The sequence below is a fragment of the Cottoperca gobio genome, chromosome 12 (genome assembly GCF_900634415.1).
Source record: "Cottoperca gobio chromosome 12, fCotGob3.1, whole genome shotgun sequence".
Lineage (NCBI taxonomy): Eukaryota > Metazoa > Chordata > Actinopteri > Perciformes > Bovichtidae > Cottoperca > Cottoperca gobio.
Genome location: NC_041366.1, coordinates 957,501 through 975,723, shown reverse-complemented (window position 1 = coordinate 975,723; position 18,223 = coordinate 957,501). Strand labels below are relative to the sequence as shown.

Sequence of the window (18,223 nt, the reverse complement as noted above, 5' to 3'; positions counted from 1 at the left end):
TCACAGTCAAGTTTCTTAAAGCCTTCTGGGATATTTTAGCAAACGACATTGTAGGAGCCAATTAGCGCTCTTGATAGAAGTAGGAACCAATGTTTGTTGACAGTGGTATTCCGCCGGAAGGTAAACAGTTTTTGACCACATACACACACACACACACACACACACACACACACACACACACACACACATACACACATAACCTATTGTGTGTCTAAATGTTATGGTATGTTTGCAGATAGAAAAATAAATAAACGGACTGAATGTTCAATTGCAAATGTTTGGAATTGGAATCTTTATTCAGCAGGAACGACAACAAGTGCGTCAACTAGAGCAACACAGCGGAGCCCCAGTGGCTTAAAGCGTTGGCTTAGCCTCTACAGACATTAAAGAGGTTTATAATGAAAGTCTGGCCTCTGGTTCCATGCCGCTGTCCTGCTGCAGAGCAGTAATAAAACTTCTGCCTAAGAAGGGAAACCTGCAGGACATTGGTAATTGGCGTCCTGTGTCTTTGCTGTGTGTGGTTTACTAGTTTCTGTCCAAGGCTCTGGCCACCAGGCTGGGGACGGCTATGGAGCAGGACATCTACCGGGACCAGACCTACTGTCTGCCCGGTAGGTCCATGGTAGACAATGTGTACCTAATTTGGGATGTCTCCAGCTCATTGGGCAGTAATACCGGTCTGATTTCTCTAGATCAGGAAAAGGCTTTTGACCGGGTTGAGCACAACTTCCTCTAGAAAGTGATGGAGAAGTTTGGGTTCAGCCCTGGTTTCATACATAAGATCAGGGTGTCAAAGTTGAGAGTGTGCTGAAATTCAAAGGTAGTCTGTGTGCTCCTTTTAGAGTGTGTAGAGGGGTCCGGCAAGGCTGTGTTCTGTCGGAAATGCTCTATGCGCTCTCCCTGGAACCTCTCCTCAGAAAAATATTCTCCAACCTACAGGGTCCGTTTTTACCTGGTTTTACTAGCAACATTGTTTTATCAGCTTATGCGAATGATGTCATTGTTGTCATTGGAAGCCAGAAGGAAGCAGATATTTTAACCAATATTGTAAAAGATTTTAGCACGGCATCGGCAGCGATGGTGAATTGGAAGAGAAGTGAGGCCCTAACTGCTGGGGAGTGGCTTGGCGGTGTCCCAGTTCTTCCCCAGAGCCCCATCTGGAGAAGAGATTAAATTAAATATCGAGGTGTGATTTTTGGAAAAGAGAATATAGTCCAGAAGAACTGGGAGAACGTCACTGAAAAGTGAAATTTGGATTTCCAAATGGGAATGTCTGCTCCCTCAGATGTCTTTTAATGGCAGGGTTTTGGTTTTAAACAACCTTGTAGCATCCCAACTGTGGCACCGACTGACCTGTGTAAATTTAACATTTCTTTGTTCTTTGTGTGTAAATCTATTTTGGGATGGTCTACACTGGGTGCCACAAGTGGTGATGTTATCCAGAGAGGAGAGGTGACAGGGCCTAGTCCACCTGGCGAGCCAAACAGCCACTTTTAGACTCCAGTTTTTTCAGAAATATCTTACTGGCCTGATTTGGTGTGGAGAAACGTTGCCAGCTGTATCCTCAGACGCGTTAGTAACCTGGGGCTGGATGCTGGATTCTAAATTTTTAAAGGTAAGTGAGCTGCCTTTGTTTTATCACGTTGTCTTTAAGTCTTGGTCTGACTCTGCACTGGTTGTTAAATTATTCTCAAATTCACAGAGCCAGGCTGGACATCAGCAGCAGCGACACACCCGGCCTGATGGTGGCGCCGTGCAGGTCCAGGACCCTGTGCCTACAGCAGCTGGTGAATGCAGTGGGGCCGGCTCTCTGCTGGGTCTGAACTCTATCCGGGTCGCTCAGAGGATCCTGCAGCTCTGAAACCAGAGGCTCACTGGAGAGGAGAGGAGCCTCTTCAAAGATTATGGCCATGGAAAGGCTTCTCCGAACTCAGAGGATCCTTTTCCAAAAATATACCTGAGCCCAGGGCTGGGAGAACTGACTGGTCCCCTGCTCAAGGTCACTAACCCAGCCAAACTCTTGCCGCACAGAGCAGACAAAACATCGTTCTATGCAAACTGTGTAAAAAGCATCAACAGAAAAGGCCTCTGCAGCAGACCCTCCAATGTGTGGAGCAACAGACTGTGTGGAGAAAGGGGATTTTATACAAACCCCCCCTCAAAAAGCGGACTGCCGACCTTCACTTGAGGATTTTACACGGTGCTGACTGTCTGGGATCCATCCAGCATGAGTTAAAAGAAAACACATATTTATTTTTAGCTTTCACCACAGAAACCTCCTGTCATGAGGGTTATGAAACGGTGGTGAGCGCAGTGGTCTCTGATGCTGGTTTTCCTGTGACTATCATCACATCATGAGGGTTGAAAAGCCTCAGAAATCTGACATTTTTATGAGAGGAATAAAGGATTTATGTCATCCGCATGCTGCTGGGTGAGCAGAGGAGAGCCGGCTGTTTAATTCATAAAATGAAACTTGGCTGAGAGTTGGATGTGTTTCATTTATCTCACTTCTACAGGCCATAGTCTGCAGGGAGAGCTAATGAGTCTCTCACTCATTCACAGAGACACAAACACATGCAGTAATAGCATTGGGTGTAAGCCACCACACACTCCTTATATAAAAAGATGCACACATACCTACAGACATATGTGACTGATGCGTGAACATTTTCCTCCCGATGAATATTTCAGGACTCAGTACAGTTGGAATCAGATTGAGGCCTAACTGCCAGACTGACACTTTAACATATTTTCTTACTAATCAAAACTACAAGTAGCCTACAAACCTTCTAAAGTCCTTATAAATATCAATTAAAACTTTTATAGATTATGTCCCAAAAAACCAAGACATCTATATTTAGGAAACCAGCTACCTCTACTGCTACATTAGTTATTCCTACAGTTACTGCTATTGTTCTTAATACTGCTTATGCCACTAGTCTATTACTAAGGCTGGTAGTACCTCTCTCTATGGTTATTGCAATGACTGCAGCTATTACCATTGTCTTCTGTCTCTTTTTTTAACGCAGTATCCTGTATCTGTGCAAGAGTTCCCCACTCCTCTTGTGGAACATTGTACAGAACATTGCTCCAGAGAGCTTAAAGTTGAGCTTTCTCATCTTTCCCCTGTACTGTGGTTGGGAGCCTTTTAAATCTCTGTAGCTCAGTGGGGGTGTTGGGCTGCCATGCATTCACAATGAATAGCAGCCTGCCACTGTCGTAGCTTTTGAGTGCGTACTTCTCTGTGAAGCCTGTTATTGTTACAACTGCTTTTAAAACTGCTATATTTCTAAAGTGTATCCTATTTAAGCTGGGGCTGCTAATGGAAAAAGGGAGGCAATCTTATAAATAATAAAAAAAAAGTTAAATTGAATTGAACACATCCCCTCCATCCAGAGAGTATAAACAGGAAAAAGTTAATTTTTTATCCTCATATAATATAATATAACTCAACTCATCCTTATGACAATCCCTAAGAGAATGTTACACGCATCACCAACTGTGATTTGCTAGTGACTAACCTAACAACCACATGTTGTAGCCTAGCAAAAGAAAACCTAATCTAAAGAATATCTAGACTATAGCCAAACACAGGAGCTGGATATTTAGACATGATCACTAAAAGTCCTCTCACCTCAATGTCAAGTATCTTACTCCTGAAATAACCCTGAAGGTGAACTCTGAACGCAAATCTGATTATTTCAGCACCAACAGTGCCTTCTGGGGAGCGAGATCTAATGCATGTGGCAACCAACCCCATTATCCCCTATTGCTAATGTGACTGCTGCTCCTGCTGTAAATACACATACTGCTACTTCTATTGCTACCTATAGTTATCGAAAATAAATATGTTGCGTAAAATCCTACGTCTACTGTTACGGCTACTGCTGCGACTACTAAGAGGACTACTGCTTGTAATACTGGTGCAACTTTAACTGCTTCTGGTACTGCCGATGCTCCCACTGCTGCTTTTATTTTATGCTGCTACTGCTAGTACTAATGCTAGTACTATTTTTATTATGGATATACTAGGCTTGTACTATGTTATATACTATGTTATACTACTACTGTACTAATAAAAGTACTATGATCACATCACCATCATGCTCAAAGCAGACACAGTACATTACAATATTTTTACTTCCGTTGTATATACTGACACTCAAATAACCTTCATGTTCTGGACTTATATGTAACATGTCATTATATCTGCTACACATGTCATATTATATGTCAATCAATCGATCAATGCGCTGCAGACAGAGGATTACTGTGATTATTAGTGTGTGATTGTACCTGTCAGAGACCGTGTGACAGCGCTCTCATACAGAGGGACTCCCTCTCCGGCATTATTGAATGCCTTCAGGGAAATCACATAGTGCGAGCTCGGCTCTGAGGGAGGGACAGGGAACAGAGAGAAGCAGAAAGAGTTCAATGACATTCAGCAAATACAACATAGTACATTATCATTTTAAGATTTCACTTTTTTAGATCATTTCATTTCTTGTACTTTTATTTTATCCCCTTCTATATGCTTTAGCAATACATATTTATTTAAAGGTCAAAGGTCTTTCTTTGCAGTTTTACTTTGACTTTACTAAGAACATGCTGGGCTTTATTTCTCATACATATATATATATATATATATATATATATATATATATATATATATAAAACAACATAATATACACATCTATTCATAATCTGTAGTGTCTTGTATTGGCTAGTTAATGATAATTATTATTTTAGAAAAAATGATTGACATGACATGACCACCTTACCAGAAAATAATCCTGGTGACTGATTGTGATTGAGGAGACATATTATGCTCATTTTCAGGATCATACTTTGTTTGTTTCTACAAAAAAATGTTTACACGCTTTAATGTTGAAAAAACATATTCTCTTCACTTTTAACAAGTCTCTCCCAAAAAAGCCCAGTCTTCTCTGATTGGTCAGTTTTTCCGGGTCTTCCATACATGCACTGTCCTAGTCTCTGCAACGTCATTGTAGCCGGGGAATGAATGTAACGGCACTGCAGTGGCACTTTCTATCTTTCTATATATTGCATAGTTGTGACATCACAACCTTACGGATGTCCTGGCCTATCGTTTAAAGACACAGTTTCTGTGTGCATTTCTCCGTGAATTGAGCGTTTTGATACTTAGTATTAAGATAGCACCTAGACCTGCTTTATATTGATAAAATACTTGAAAATCTCACATATATGAGCCCTTATGGGCATTTGAAACAGCGAAAGTTGTTTCGTCCAGATTAAAGGACACCATTTTCTCCCCTCAGTCCTGACCCTGAAGACAACAGATGTACCTGAAGACGTGATGACTGCAGACGTATGAACTGATTGTAATGCAGCGCCACTCTTGATGTGATGATGCTGCATGTTCTCTTCATGTAGCGTCAAACCCTCACATCAGTTAAACCAACACGCCTGCTCCGCCCCGCAGACGCCTCACCACATGAATTAATAATTACTATGAATTATAAATGTGTACATATGTGCACTCGCTTCATGTGTGCCTGCAACACGATGGCTGGATTTTTTTTCATGCGCCATAATTATGCAGTTGAGTTGGTTCGGGCATCAAGTAAGGATGCCAACTGGGCGCCTCCCTAGGGAGGTGTTCCAGGCACGTCCAGCTGGGAGGAGACCCCGGGGAAGACCCAAGACTCGGTGGAGAGATTATATCTCCTCACTGGCCTGGGAACGCCTCGGGATCCCCCAGTCGGAGCTGGCGGATGTGGCCCGGAGAAGTTTGGGGTTCCTTACTGGAGCTGCTGCCCCCGCGACCCAACCCAGGATAAGCGGTAGACGATGGATGGATGCTCCATTATGAGACCTGGGATGGGAATTTTTATCTGCGTATGAAAATTCATCCAATTTGTTATTGTCTTCTTTGGCATGCAGATTGCTTGTTGTGGTCGCAGGGGAGGATGTTTTCTGTTTTTCTTCCTTCCACAATTAGATTTCCACCCCAAGCAGCTTTCTTATTAAATTTCTTTAAATTATTGATGGTAATTAAATGGGGATTTCATCATCATAATGAATAACTGGAACAGTGAAGCGCCATGTCAATATTGGCACTTTGTCGGCAGGAGCTCATCTGGATCTATGGGGTTTGGAAATATTAAATATTTGGTGTTGATAAGTACATTGGAAATGTAAATTCATAGAATTATGTATTATTTTGGTGCTAATAGTAGACTGTACAAAATAAAAAGGTTTCGTGTGATGAAAAAATGTATCAGTGATTAATCTTCAGAAAATAACTCTCCATCCCTCCCTCTCTGCAGGTGTGTCTGGACACCACTGCCAGTTTGCACCAAGAACTGAGCAGATACAGCACATCTTCGCAGCGAGGGGCCGACCTACTGAAGGACTCTACTGAAATACGTCAAAATCATGTCACAAAACTTATTATTATTCTTATGTCCCCCACATGCTGTTTGTTCAACCAAAATATACTTTCAGAACTTTTTAACTTGACCGTAGAGATCTTAAAACTGAGACCTGAACCTGGCCCATACAAACTCAGCAAATCAGTTGACCACATTATGGCAGAAAACATTTATATGCCATTTTATCGTTATGGTCTGAATGTTTTTCTTGTTCGATGGAGATAGGTTAGCAGTTACCCCTAGCTCTGGCTGAGTCCACTGTTTCTGTTTCCTCCACCATCACCCCCCATCCCGTTCTCACCTAGGTTTTCGATGGAGTAGTATCTCTGTTTGCTGTCCACTCTGACCGTCTCGGCATAGGGACTTCCCACTCCGTAGCCGATGATATAACCTCGAACAAGGATATTTGGGCTGAGGGGTGGAGTCCAGGACATGATAATACTGTTGGGCAGCGGCCTGACATGCAGAGAGCTGGGTTGGTCGGGCACCTGACTCTCTGCAGAAACACAAACAATGAAATGTCACACTGCAGAAAAGGACAACCGGAGGTGGTGGACATCAGTATTTCTGCTGTCCTAGCTACGGCCCTGACCTTCACCGGCAGCTGCAAAGCTCACTCTGTTAGCAGCAGCACTAGCAGGTACTTAGAGCAGCTGTGGCTAACAGATGCTAACCCTGTTAGTTGTGTATTAAACCTAAATAAGCCCTGACACTTAGTGTTATTTATTCAGCATCAGATTGGATCAGATTAGCATGCTCTTTGGTCCTCAGGGGGAGACTCTTAATATCACTTTATTGAGTGATAATCCATTGAAATTAAATTTGCGTCTGTCCTGACCTGGAAACACAGTTAGCATGGATGTGTTTGTTGTTGTGTTTATTGTTGTGTTTGTTTCATCTCAGCTGCTTCCTGCTAACCAGGACATCCTGCTCCTGAGATTCAGCCTGACGTCACAACCAAGAGCTGCATGTTTATTCTTTTGGCTGTGTTTGTTTGTCTATCTACTGAACCATCTCTTTAATGTTTATATGTTGCTCATAGATACTAAATTTGGGAGTGACAATATCTTGTTAAATACTCTTTCTTTATCTTCCGCTGCTGTCCTCTACTTTCCTTTCCTCTCTCTTCCTCCTCCCCTTCCTCCATCCGATCTTCCCATCCCTCCTGCCCCCTCCTGCAAATCGTCCCTCCAACTATCCGTCTCCTCCTTTAAGTGGTTAAATATTTATGTGTGTGTCGGGACGGTGGAGGTATTTACATCATGTTGTATGTTGTACAGATCACTGCTTTGTCTCTCTATCACACACATACACACTCTCTCTCTCTCTCTGTTTTTACCATCCAGGTCGTTCTCTGGCGTCTCAGCTGTGTACCAGTCACTGGCCGGACCTGTTCCATTAGCTGTCATCGCTGCTACCTGGAAACTGTACTGACTGCCCTTCTCTAGACCTGCAGATAGAGAGAGAGAGAGAGAGAGAGAGAGAGAGAGAGAGAGAGAGAGAGAGAGAGAGAGAGAGAGAGAGAGAGAGAGAGAACAAACATACCTAGTTAATAGATTTGAAAAGGCTTTTGATTCCATTTGGCATGAATGACTTTCAATCTAAATCCAAAGTGGAATAGGCGGTAAATTATATGTATGTAAAGTATATGGTATGTAAGGCGTATGGTATGTAAGGTGTAAGGTATGTAAGGTGTATGGCATGTAAGGTGTATAGTATGTAAGGTGTATGGTAAGTAAAGTGTATGGTATGTAAGGTGTATAGTATGTAAAGTGTATGGTATGTAAAGTGTATGGTATGTAAAGTGTATGGTATGTAAGGTGCATGGTATGTAAAGTGTATGGTATGTAAAGTGTATGGTATGTAAAGTGTATGGTATGTAAAGTGTATGGTATGTAAAGTGTATAGTATGCAAGGTGTATAGTATGTAAGGTGTATAGTATGTAAGGTGTATAGTATGCAAGGTGTATGGTATGTAAAGTGTATGGTATGTAAGGTGTATGGTATGTAAGGTGAATGGTATGTAAAGTGTATGGTATGTAAGGTGTATGGTAAGTAAAGTGTATGGTATGTAAAGTGTATGTAAGGTGTATGGTATGTAAGGTGTACGGTATGTAAGGTGTATGGTATGTAAGGTGTATGGTAAGTAAAGTGTATGGTATGTAAAGTGTATGTAAGGTGTATGGTATGTAAGCTGTATAGTATGTAAGGTGTATGGTAAGTAAAGTGTATGGTATGTAAAGTGTATGTAAGGTGTATGGTATGTAAGGTGTATGGTATGTAAGGTGTATGGTATGTAAGGTGTACAGTATATAAAAGCACAACCTGTGTGCTGTGAAAATGAATAATAACTCAATAGACTTAATAGACACAAGACTTGCTGTATGCAGACAACCTCATTCTGTTGTCCCAACCAGACATGGTCTTCAAAAAACCTGACCATCCTGGGACAATGTTGCCAAAACTGGGGCTTTGGATGGAAATTTTAAGGAAACCCAAATGATGATCTTTCATAAAACAACAGATGTCTTGAAAACAAATACCATTTTACATTGAATGAGGGACAAATTTAGAACACAAAACATTTTTACTTTACTTTAAGGCACAGATGGACATGAGACTTGCTGTTTCATCAGAATAAATGTGTTGTTCTGGCACTTTGGTTAAAAGTCAAAGGTGGACATTACAACTGCAGACGAGAGCTACGACTCCCAAGGTCAATTTCAGTAACAAACACCCAAACAGAGACAATCACAAAGATTCAGCAGTTCACTTTCAGATTCAGGATCAGTTTGGGATGTAGGAGAAGTGTTTTGTCTCCAAATGTAACAACAAAGCATTGTGAATTTACTGAAGTTCTGATTTGCTCCATCTTGACAGCATGTATTTCTTAGAGTAGGGGTGTCAAACTCATTTTAGTTCAGGGGCCACATGCGGCACAATTTGATCTCAAGTGGGCCAGACCAGTAACATCAGAGCATAATAACCTATAAATAACGACAACACACAAAATTCTCCCTTCATTTTAGTGCAAAGAAGTACACGTACATTCTGAAAATGTTGAAACTTGAAATTTCGTAAGAAAAGAGGGTGCAACAATAATATTAGTTTATCATTTACACATGTGCGTTACAACTTACAGATCACAGTGTGTCTACAAAGGCTTTTACTTGATCAAAACAACTAATTTTTAGACTTTGCAAAGTCATCCCTCCAGCGGGCCGCATGTTTGACACCCCTGGCTTAGAGGTATCGTATATCAGGTCATATTATATATATATAACATATATATATATATATATATATATATATATAATTATTTCTAAGCGGAGATGATATTACCTTTGTTACTGCAGAGTCCACTGTGTAGTGTAAATTACAGTGTTGATAAAGGTTTAACGTGTTGTCCTTTAATCTCCTCAGTGAAGCTGCAATTTGTTATGTTTTTCTTATTGAAATTCAGTTTCTTATTCTCAGAGAATAAAAAGGAGGGATTATTGCTGACAGCCAGGCTTGCAGCGGGCAGATCAGATTTAACACACACACACACACACACACACACACACACACACACACACACACACACACACACATGCACACGCACACGCACACGCACACGCACACACACCAAATAAATACCTGCCACTGGGTAATGAATTCCGGTGCAGACAGACAGATGAAGATAGCCATCAGTGGAAAATAATGAAAAGGAAGATCAGTTTCATTCAAATCCTGAAAACCTCAAATTGAAATAATAGCTGGTGGCAGTTTGCATGCAAACAAACCACCGTCTCCCCCAACCCCCTACCCCCCCAAACACACACACACACACACACACACATACCCTTGCAAACAAACACACAAACACACAGACAAAAACACGCACACACCCACACAAATACATGCACACACTTGTGCAAATGCACATACAAGTAAAAATAAAACAGACATAAGTCCACTGTGTTACCCTCCCACACATAAACAATGCCAGACACACACTGAGCTACGTCCTGGTTAAATGTAGGCCGATAACACTTTTTCTTCATAATTTAATCCAAACTTTGAGACTAGTTATGAACACAAAGGGTCCAGTTTCACCAAATGTATTTGGAAGATAAAATGAGTTAATGTGTTAAAGGAAAAGTCTGGTAATATTCTTTATTTTTCTTATTGTTAACAAGTCCCACCTGTGAACAGGTACCAGAAATTGTTGGGTTCGATGGCCTCTTGGTCTCCACGGCGACCAGTCTTCCTGTATTTGATCTTGTAGGCGGAGATGATGCCATTCTGGGCGCTGCGCGGAGGCGGCTGCCATGACACCTTGATGCTCTGAAAGACAATAAAGACAGAGAAAACAATAAGCAACTTTATCGAGCTGCAAAACGTCCTCTGACTGAGGACACGGATGGTTTATGGGCCCTTGGGCAGAAGTAAAAGACACAAAACACAAATGCTTTGTTTGTAGTCCATGTCGTTTAGGTTTGTCTCTTTGTAGTCATTGTGCATATGTTGCTTGTTGTTTTATGTGTCTTTGCAACTCTTTTGACACTCTTTGAAGTTGTTTTGTGTCTTTTTGCGATCGTTTTATATGTATTATAATATAATATAATATAATATGATATTGAGGTATAATTTGAGTGGTGTGGTAATGTCTAGAGAGCTTTTGGAGATATATTTGGGTTGTTTTGGATAGGATTTGTAATGGCAATGTGGTGGAGATGCTGGGTACTTAACTTAACTTAGAGTCAGTTCTTCCCATCAACATGTAGTTTGGTATACATATTATACACACGTTGACAAATTTAACTGTGACATACAAGAAAAACAACCTGAATTAAACTTTAGTGTATTATTTAGCAATCATAGTATGGCAATGCATACATTCCATAAGGATTTCATATTATAAATAGTTTAACATTTCTACCACCTTTTATCACAATGTATCACAAATATATGATGTAACCCAGCATTATGTCCGAGCGACATTGTGTCTTCAACACAGCAAGGTGTGAAAGGGGAACTGTAAATCTGATCAGTCATCAGCAGAGAGGCCCATCTGGTTTCTGTTGTGTTTCTATTTTTGTTCAGAATAGTGTGATGCTGAGCGGGCGTCTGTGTGTTTCTGTTTGTATCCTTTTAGTTAAAGGCTGGGAGGTTGAATTTAAATGTGTGTTTGTGAGTGTGTCTGTGTGTATATACGTTGCATATATTTCTATCTGTACGTGAATGAGTTTGGGTGTGTGTGTGTGTGTGTGTTTGTGTTGCATGAATTTTAATTGCTTTATTTGCATGTTAACAACCCACCTCTGACACAAACACACACACACACAGCAGATGTTTACTCGGCCCCCAGTGTGCTCTGTTCTGTGAGGCATCTGTCATCAACCATTCTGCTGGTACACTCAGTATGACCCTGTACGTGTATTTGTGTTTGCGCATGCGTGCGCGTGTGTGTGTGTGGGTGTGTGTGTGTTAGGTGGGCTGATCATTAATGAAGATTAATGAATTAGAAAAGTAGAAGAAAGATTTGATCCATCCCTCTCTCTGTCTCTCTGTCTCTGTCTCTATCTCTCTCTCTCTCTCTCTCTGTCTCTCGCTCTCTGTCTCTCGCTCTCTGTCTCTCGTTCTCTGTCTCTCGCTCTCTGTCTCTCTCTCTCCCACTCAATATCAAAATACTCCTGTGACACAATAGGTGTCAGGCTATATTACTTTGAGCACTGATTCAAAAATGGTGGTTAAACTGGTAGATACAACCAAAGTAGGTTTGACGATAGATAACTGCCAGCCAATCAGAACGCAGTATTTCTGTTGTTGTGGTACATGTTTCACTAACAGCTTGAATTTAAGTGGATTGCCATCATATACAAAACATGCACAGCTCATATCTTGGCAGCCACTTACACATGTAGAGATTGTATCACACACATTCACACATCTGTTGATGGTGTTATATTTTAACACACACACACACACACACACAAACCTCTCCATCAGCTGTGGTGTAAGTCATCAGGCCAACGATTTGTTTAAATATTCAGCCAGTGTTACTGTGACAACGGCCACAGAGGAATTCATTAACATTTAGCTGCACCTGTTCCCTCTGCTGCTCCTCATCCTGCTAATTGATTACAGCACAACTGATTACTGAGAGGGGGAGAGAGGAGACGCAGGAGGGAGGGAGAGAAAATACTATACTCTCTCTCTCTCTCTCTCTCCCTCTCACTCTCACTCTCTCTTCGTCTCTCTCTCTCTCTCTCTCTCAGTGCATGCTGGGAGTATGTGTGTGTGTGAGACGCTGAGCATGTGCTTTTCGATTCTTCTTTTTTTATTATTTTGTTAATGGGTGTTAATTTAACTTAATTTATTGGTGATAGTTTGGTATAGTTGACTTTCGGTGAGTTTTGAGTTGTGAATTTGAGGTGTGTGTGGGGGTTTCTCTTGCCAGTGTCTCGCCGGTCGGCGTCTGACACCATAGTAAATAGAGATTTCGTCAAGCTTACGTCATTAAAATTTCAGGCGGCTTCCCGTGTAGCGTGGAGGATATTGGTTTAGCTGTGGGGAAAATGTCGGACACAGCAGTATTAAGTCACTGCCGCGGATGAACGGCGCTGTTGTCATTTTCCTGGCTCAGCTGGAGAAGGTGAACCGCGTCATTGAGATAGGTATCGTGGTGAACAAGATGTTTGTACAGGTACTGCCACTCACTCAACCCGCAACCAAAGTTGTTATTTCAAATGTCCCTCCGTTTATAACCGATGAGTTTCTCAGCAGAGAGCTATCCAGACATGGGAAAGTTGTTTCCCCGGTGAAAAAGATTATGTCTGGATGTAAGTCTCAGTTACTGAAGCATGTAGTGTCTCACCGTAGACAGCTTTATATGATTCTTAATAACCGGGAAGTGGAGCTCAACCTCCACTTCCATATTAAAGTAGATGATTACGACTACGTGATTTGTGCCACCTCATCGGGTATGAAATGTTTTGGTTGTGGGGAGGAGGGACACACCGCGAGAGCCTGTCCAAGGCACGGGGACCCAGCTCCGTCTGGTCCTGGAGGGGCAGAGGCTGCTGCAGCGGAGGGCTCTCCGACAAGGGTAGCCGTGGCTCCAGCGGGGGGATCACCACCGGCCGCTCCGGTTGTGTCCGACCTGGCGCACGAGGTGTGTGGTGTTAAGTTAAGTGGTGTGGGGAAAAATAATGGGAAATAAAATGAATAAAAGAAGATAATAAAAAGAAGATATTCTAGGTGAAGTAGGAGGAAGTGAGGTTGAAAAAAACAAGGAGGGAGAAGAGGTGCAGGTAGAGGAGGCAGGTGGGTTGGGAGGAGAGCAGGTAAAGGAGGCAGGAGAGGTGCAGGTAGAGGAGGCAGGTGGTTTCGGAGGAGAGCTGGCAGAGATGACAGGAGAGGTGCAGGTAAAGATGACAGAAAAAGAAAGGGTTACATGGAGTGAGCAGGTAGAGGGAGTGGAGGTGGAGGAGGAAGAGGCAGCAGCATCACTGGACACAAAAGCTTGCTATTAAACGTAGGAGAAATAAGCCAAAGAAAGCAAGTGATGCGAAAAACAGTAAATTTGGGGAAGAGGGACAGACTGTGAGAAAGCAGGGACAGACGGACGAGAGTCTTAGTGAGGAAGAGTGTATGTCGGACAGCAGTGATATCCCTGGTTTTAATTTAAGTAACAGTCAGAAGAAAAGAAAAAGTCAGAAGAAAAGAAAAAGAAGAAAAAGAAGAAAAAGAAAACATTTATACGGCTGAAAGTTTTCCTCCAACAAACTAAAAACCAACATGGTGTAAAGGTGGAGGATTACTTTCCAGATTTGGCAGTTTTTAATACCTCAACCAGACTCCATATGAGTCAAAGAGAGGAGTCTGGCCTCACTGACTGAGAGTGTTATAGATTAAAGAAACGTTGATGATGCTTGTTTTAAATAATATGTTTTGCTTTTAACATCTCAGTAGTGATTGATACTTTCAGAGTGGGTGTTTAAAATGTGAATGGAGCCAGAGTCTTAAAAAAATAGAATTAATATATGAGACTGCTAAAATGAAACAAGTTGATGTACGTTTTTTACTAGAGATGCAGAGTGACAGTTTTAATGAGATATACTGGAGATATAGTGGGAAGGGGAAGTCAGATAAAGCCACAACACTTCTCTCAGTGGAGGAGTGGGCTTCCTCTTCTCCAAGTTTTTTACTCCAGTCTCACTGGAGGTCGAGCATTTTATCGAGGGGAGGTTGTTTTTAGTTAAAGCACAGTTTGACCTTTTTATAGCTGGTTTTATAAATGTGTACGCTCCAACAATCGGTGAAGAGAGGAAGCTGTTTATACAAAAAGTTAATGATGTTTTAAATGGCTGTGCCTCGGAGGATTTCTTATTCTTGGGAGGGGATTTTAACTGTACAGAAAATGCATCTTTAGATCGCAACCACGCAGAGCCGCATCCAGCGTCCCAGAATGCTCTGAGGCAGCTGGTCCACTCCCATGGTCTGGTGGATGTGTGAAGAAGGATGCACGCAGATGATAGTACACATGGTCTCACATCAGGGAGAATAGGATCTCCTCAGCTAGGTTGGACCGTATTTATTGTTTCAAACATCATTTTAATATTTTTAAAACGTGCAGCATTATCTCGGCTGGTTTTACAAATGATTCTTTGCTTTTATGTAATGTTTTTATTAGAAATGATTAGCCAAAAAGTGCATATTGGCATTTTAACTCAGTTTTAACTTTTGTTAAACATTTTAGACAGGTCCTTATTTATTTCTGGAGTGTTTTTAGACAGAGGAAGGGGAATTTCTTTGCTTTGTTTCCTTCGGTAAATTAGAGGTGAGGTGGCTTCAGGCTGTACTGTAACTCAGAATCATTTCTCTGTTTTCTTTCTGTCTGGGTGAAGCAGAAAATGTCAGGAGCAGAATTCCCTCCTGCTGCTGCTTTGTATTCAGATGTAGTTGACATTGAGAGCAGCAGGGCAAGTGAAGCCGTGGCCTCGTTCATTGCATTCAAACAGGCCGAGGGCATCCGTCTGTTTAAATTTTCCCTCAGAGGACACGAGGAAAATGCAGGGGGGTCTCCAGAAGGCTGATGAAGATAACACTGATAGTAACTAAAACCACTGATAATCACAAGAAGGGGAAACTAAAGGAAGATAATGAACAAAGACAACAATACTGCTTAATTGATAATAATAATAGTGAAAATAATAAAAAATATCTAAACATTACTACTGTTGCCACAAAAATACTATCAATAGTAACACTTGTGCTGCTGCTATAAATGCTGCTACTTCTACTGCAAAGGAAAGTTCATGAGTTAATCTGATCAATTTAATCTGCATTTAAAGTAAAAATCTTTTACTTTATCGTGCCTAATTATGTAAGTGAGATCTGATTATTTAGAATGTTTAGCTGTGATTCATTACGAAGGGTCAAGGTTCCGTCAATTTGTGTTATTTATTTGCAGAATTCAGGTAAACCAACTTTCAGACTCAGTTTGTGTTAGCCTATTTTATACACAACTCTTCTATCTCTTTGAGGTGTTACCTAAATTGTTGATATTTTTAATCACTTTAACCTCTTAAGGGGTGGGGGAATTTACCTGAAAATACCTACAAACGACATACTCAAAGAAAATTGAAATCTTCTACCATTTGCACCAGCTGCATGATTGTGGTCTCATTCAAAATATAACTCTCTTATTGTTCTTAAGAAATATTGAAGAATCACTCGAAGTGCTTCTGCCACTGAGTAATAGTGGTGTGAATATACTATATTTGAAGAAAATAAACTCAGCCTGAAGTTTGTTGTTGAAAAAGATGCCTGAAGATGGGTATAGCTGGTTGTTAAGAGCTGGAAAACACAATAGGAACATATAATCAAGTATTACTAAGTTCAGGTTCAAATTTCAGATAAAAGGGACAAAAGCTTAACTTATTAGACAGGTTTTTCTAAGAGTAACACCAGGCATTCACAAGCTGTGCATTTGGAGATATTATAAATAACTATTGGCCTTTACTATAAATAACTATTATATACCCAATATTCCCTGTCAGTAGTAATGACACAAAGTAGGTGAAATATAAACAAACAAAAATGGAATGGATTTGATTTGATTTGAATATTTTTGTGTTTATTTAGTATTTCGTAATTAATAAAAACAATTATGAAAAAAATAATAACATTTGTAAAAATAAAACCATGGAGTTACTGGGCTGCTGCTGGCTCCGTCTGTAAACAAAAGAAGAGGGCTGGCACTTCCTTATGAAGTTGACACTCATTGGCTATTGAAGGTTGTCGATAAGGCATGGAAGCTCCTATTGGCTCAAATGAAGTGTCAATCGAAAGGCCAGAGTTTGGCATCCGCTTAGCAAGCATCAAAATAAACCTAATATATTGACACATGCCATTGTTACTGAGTATCATCGCGAAAATAAACACATCGATCAGCTGATTTCAAAGATTGCAACAGCTGTTCATGGGCATTGTGTAACAACTCCATCATGCTGGACGGTAAACAATACAGGTCAAGATACAACCTCTCTGAAAATGCAAAACTGGACGGCGGGCCGTCCACCCGTTCAGAGGTTAACCTTGTTGAGTGCAAATTCCAAGTGGGAAGAATGAGTTACTTAAACTTGGATTAAATTAACAAACATGAAAATTCAAAGTTGGACAAACGCAAAGAGTCTAATGTATATAGACCAGACCTGGGCATTGTACGGCGCGCGGGCCACATCCGTGAGGACAATCGTAAATTATAACATATATTGAAAAGTATATATATTTTTTTAAACAGCACCCTTTTCAAAATAAAAGCAACACCATTGTATTGCGTGCATGGTGTAAATAACTTTCTAACTATGTTGCTATTATTTTGAAAAGGGTGCTGTTTTTCTTTATTTACGTATGCGCGTCACGCGTGTGAACAGCTTCAAGTAATGCTGGCCGACTAGCCCTCAAAATGTCTGCTCACGCCAAAATAAGAAAGATTGATACAGAATGCCGTGTTTTCAAGAAGACATGGACTGCTAAGTATGTATTTACAGAAGTCAAAGGTAAATTGTGCTTAGTTTGTGCTGCGCAGGTCGCTGTGTTCAAGGATTACAATTTGAGTCGCCGTTCAAGAACTTGTCTGATGAAGAGCGGGAAAAGGAGTCGGGTGCTTTGCTAGCTAAACTGCAAAACCAACAAGGAATTTTTACAAAACATTGCACATCCAGAGATGCAGCTGTCAAAACAAGTGTTTTATCCCACAAAATCGCTAGAAAAAGTAAACCGTTTTCTGACCGAGAGTTTATCAAGGAGTGTTTGTTTGGATTCTGCAGCACTCATATGCCCGGAGAAAAAGGAGGCATTTGAGAAGCCATGCAGCCATGCAGTCACTGAAAGGGACAACAACAGAGAGTGATTTGTTCACGGAGGTAAATGTATGTGTGGACAAGTTGGGACTGAAATGGTACAAGCTGGCAGGCGTGACAACAGATGGTTGTCCAAATCTGACAGGGAAAAATGTTGGACTTTTGAAGAGAATGCAGTATAAAGTGACCGAAATGAACCCTGAACAGAAATGGGTATCTTTGCATTGTATTATACATCAGGAAGTGTTGTGTAAGTCAGTTCTAAAAATGAACCATTTTGTTGATGTTCTAACTAATATAGTTAACTTCATCAGGGCAAGAGCATTGAATAACAGACAGTTTGTTGCACTTTTGGAAGAAAATGAGACTGAACATTGTGACATAGGCTACCACGCCGCTGTCAGGTGCTCAGCCTGGGCAAAGAGTGTCTGAGAGCTGAGAGTCACGACTTCT

General features: G+C 41.0%; 1 protein-coding gene across 1 annotated transcript in view; it reads right to left on the bottom strand.

Moving 5' to 3' along the window:
- dcc (DCC netrin 1 receptor) overlaps nucleotides 1-18,223 on the bottom strand; it is a 279,414-nt gene that overhangs the window by 95,038 nt on the left and 166,153 nt on the right. The window contains exons 13-16 of the mRNA XM_029444368.1: nucleotides 10,604-10,745; nucleotides 7,756-7,866; nucleotides 6,718-6,912; nucleotides 4,297-4,392 (exon numbers count right to left, since the gene is read on the bottom strand). Of these exons, the coding sequence (XP_029300228.1) occupies nucleotides 4,297-4,392; nucleotides 6,718-6,912; nucleotides 7,756-7,866; nucleotides 10,604-10,745 (544 nt within the window). The remainder of the gene's footprint in view (nucleotides 1-4,296; nucleotides 4,393-6,717; nucleotides 6,913-7,755; nucleotides 7,867-10,603; nucleotides 10,746-18,223) is intronic.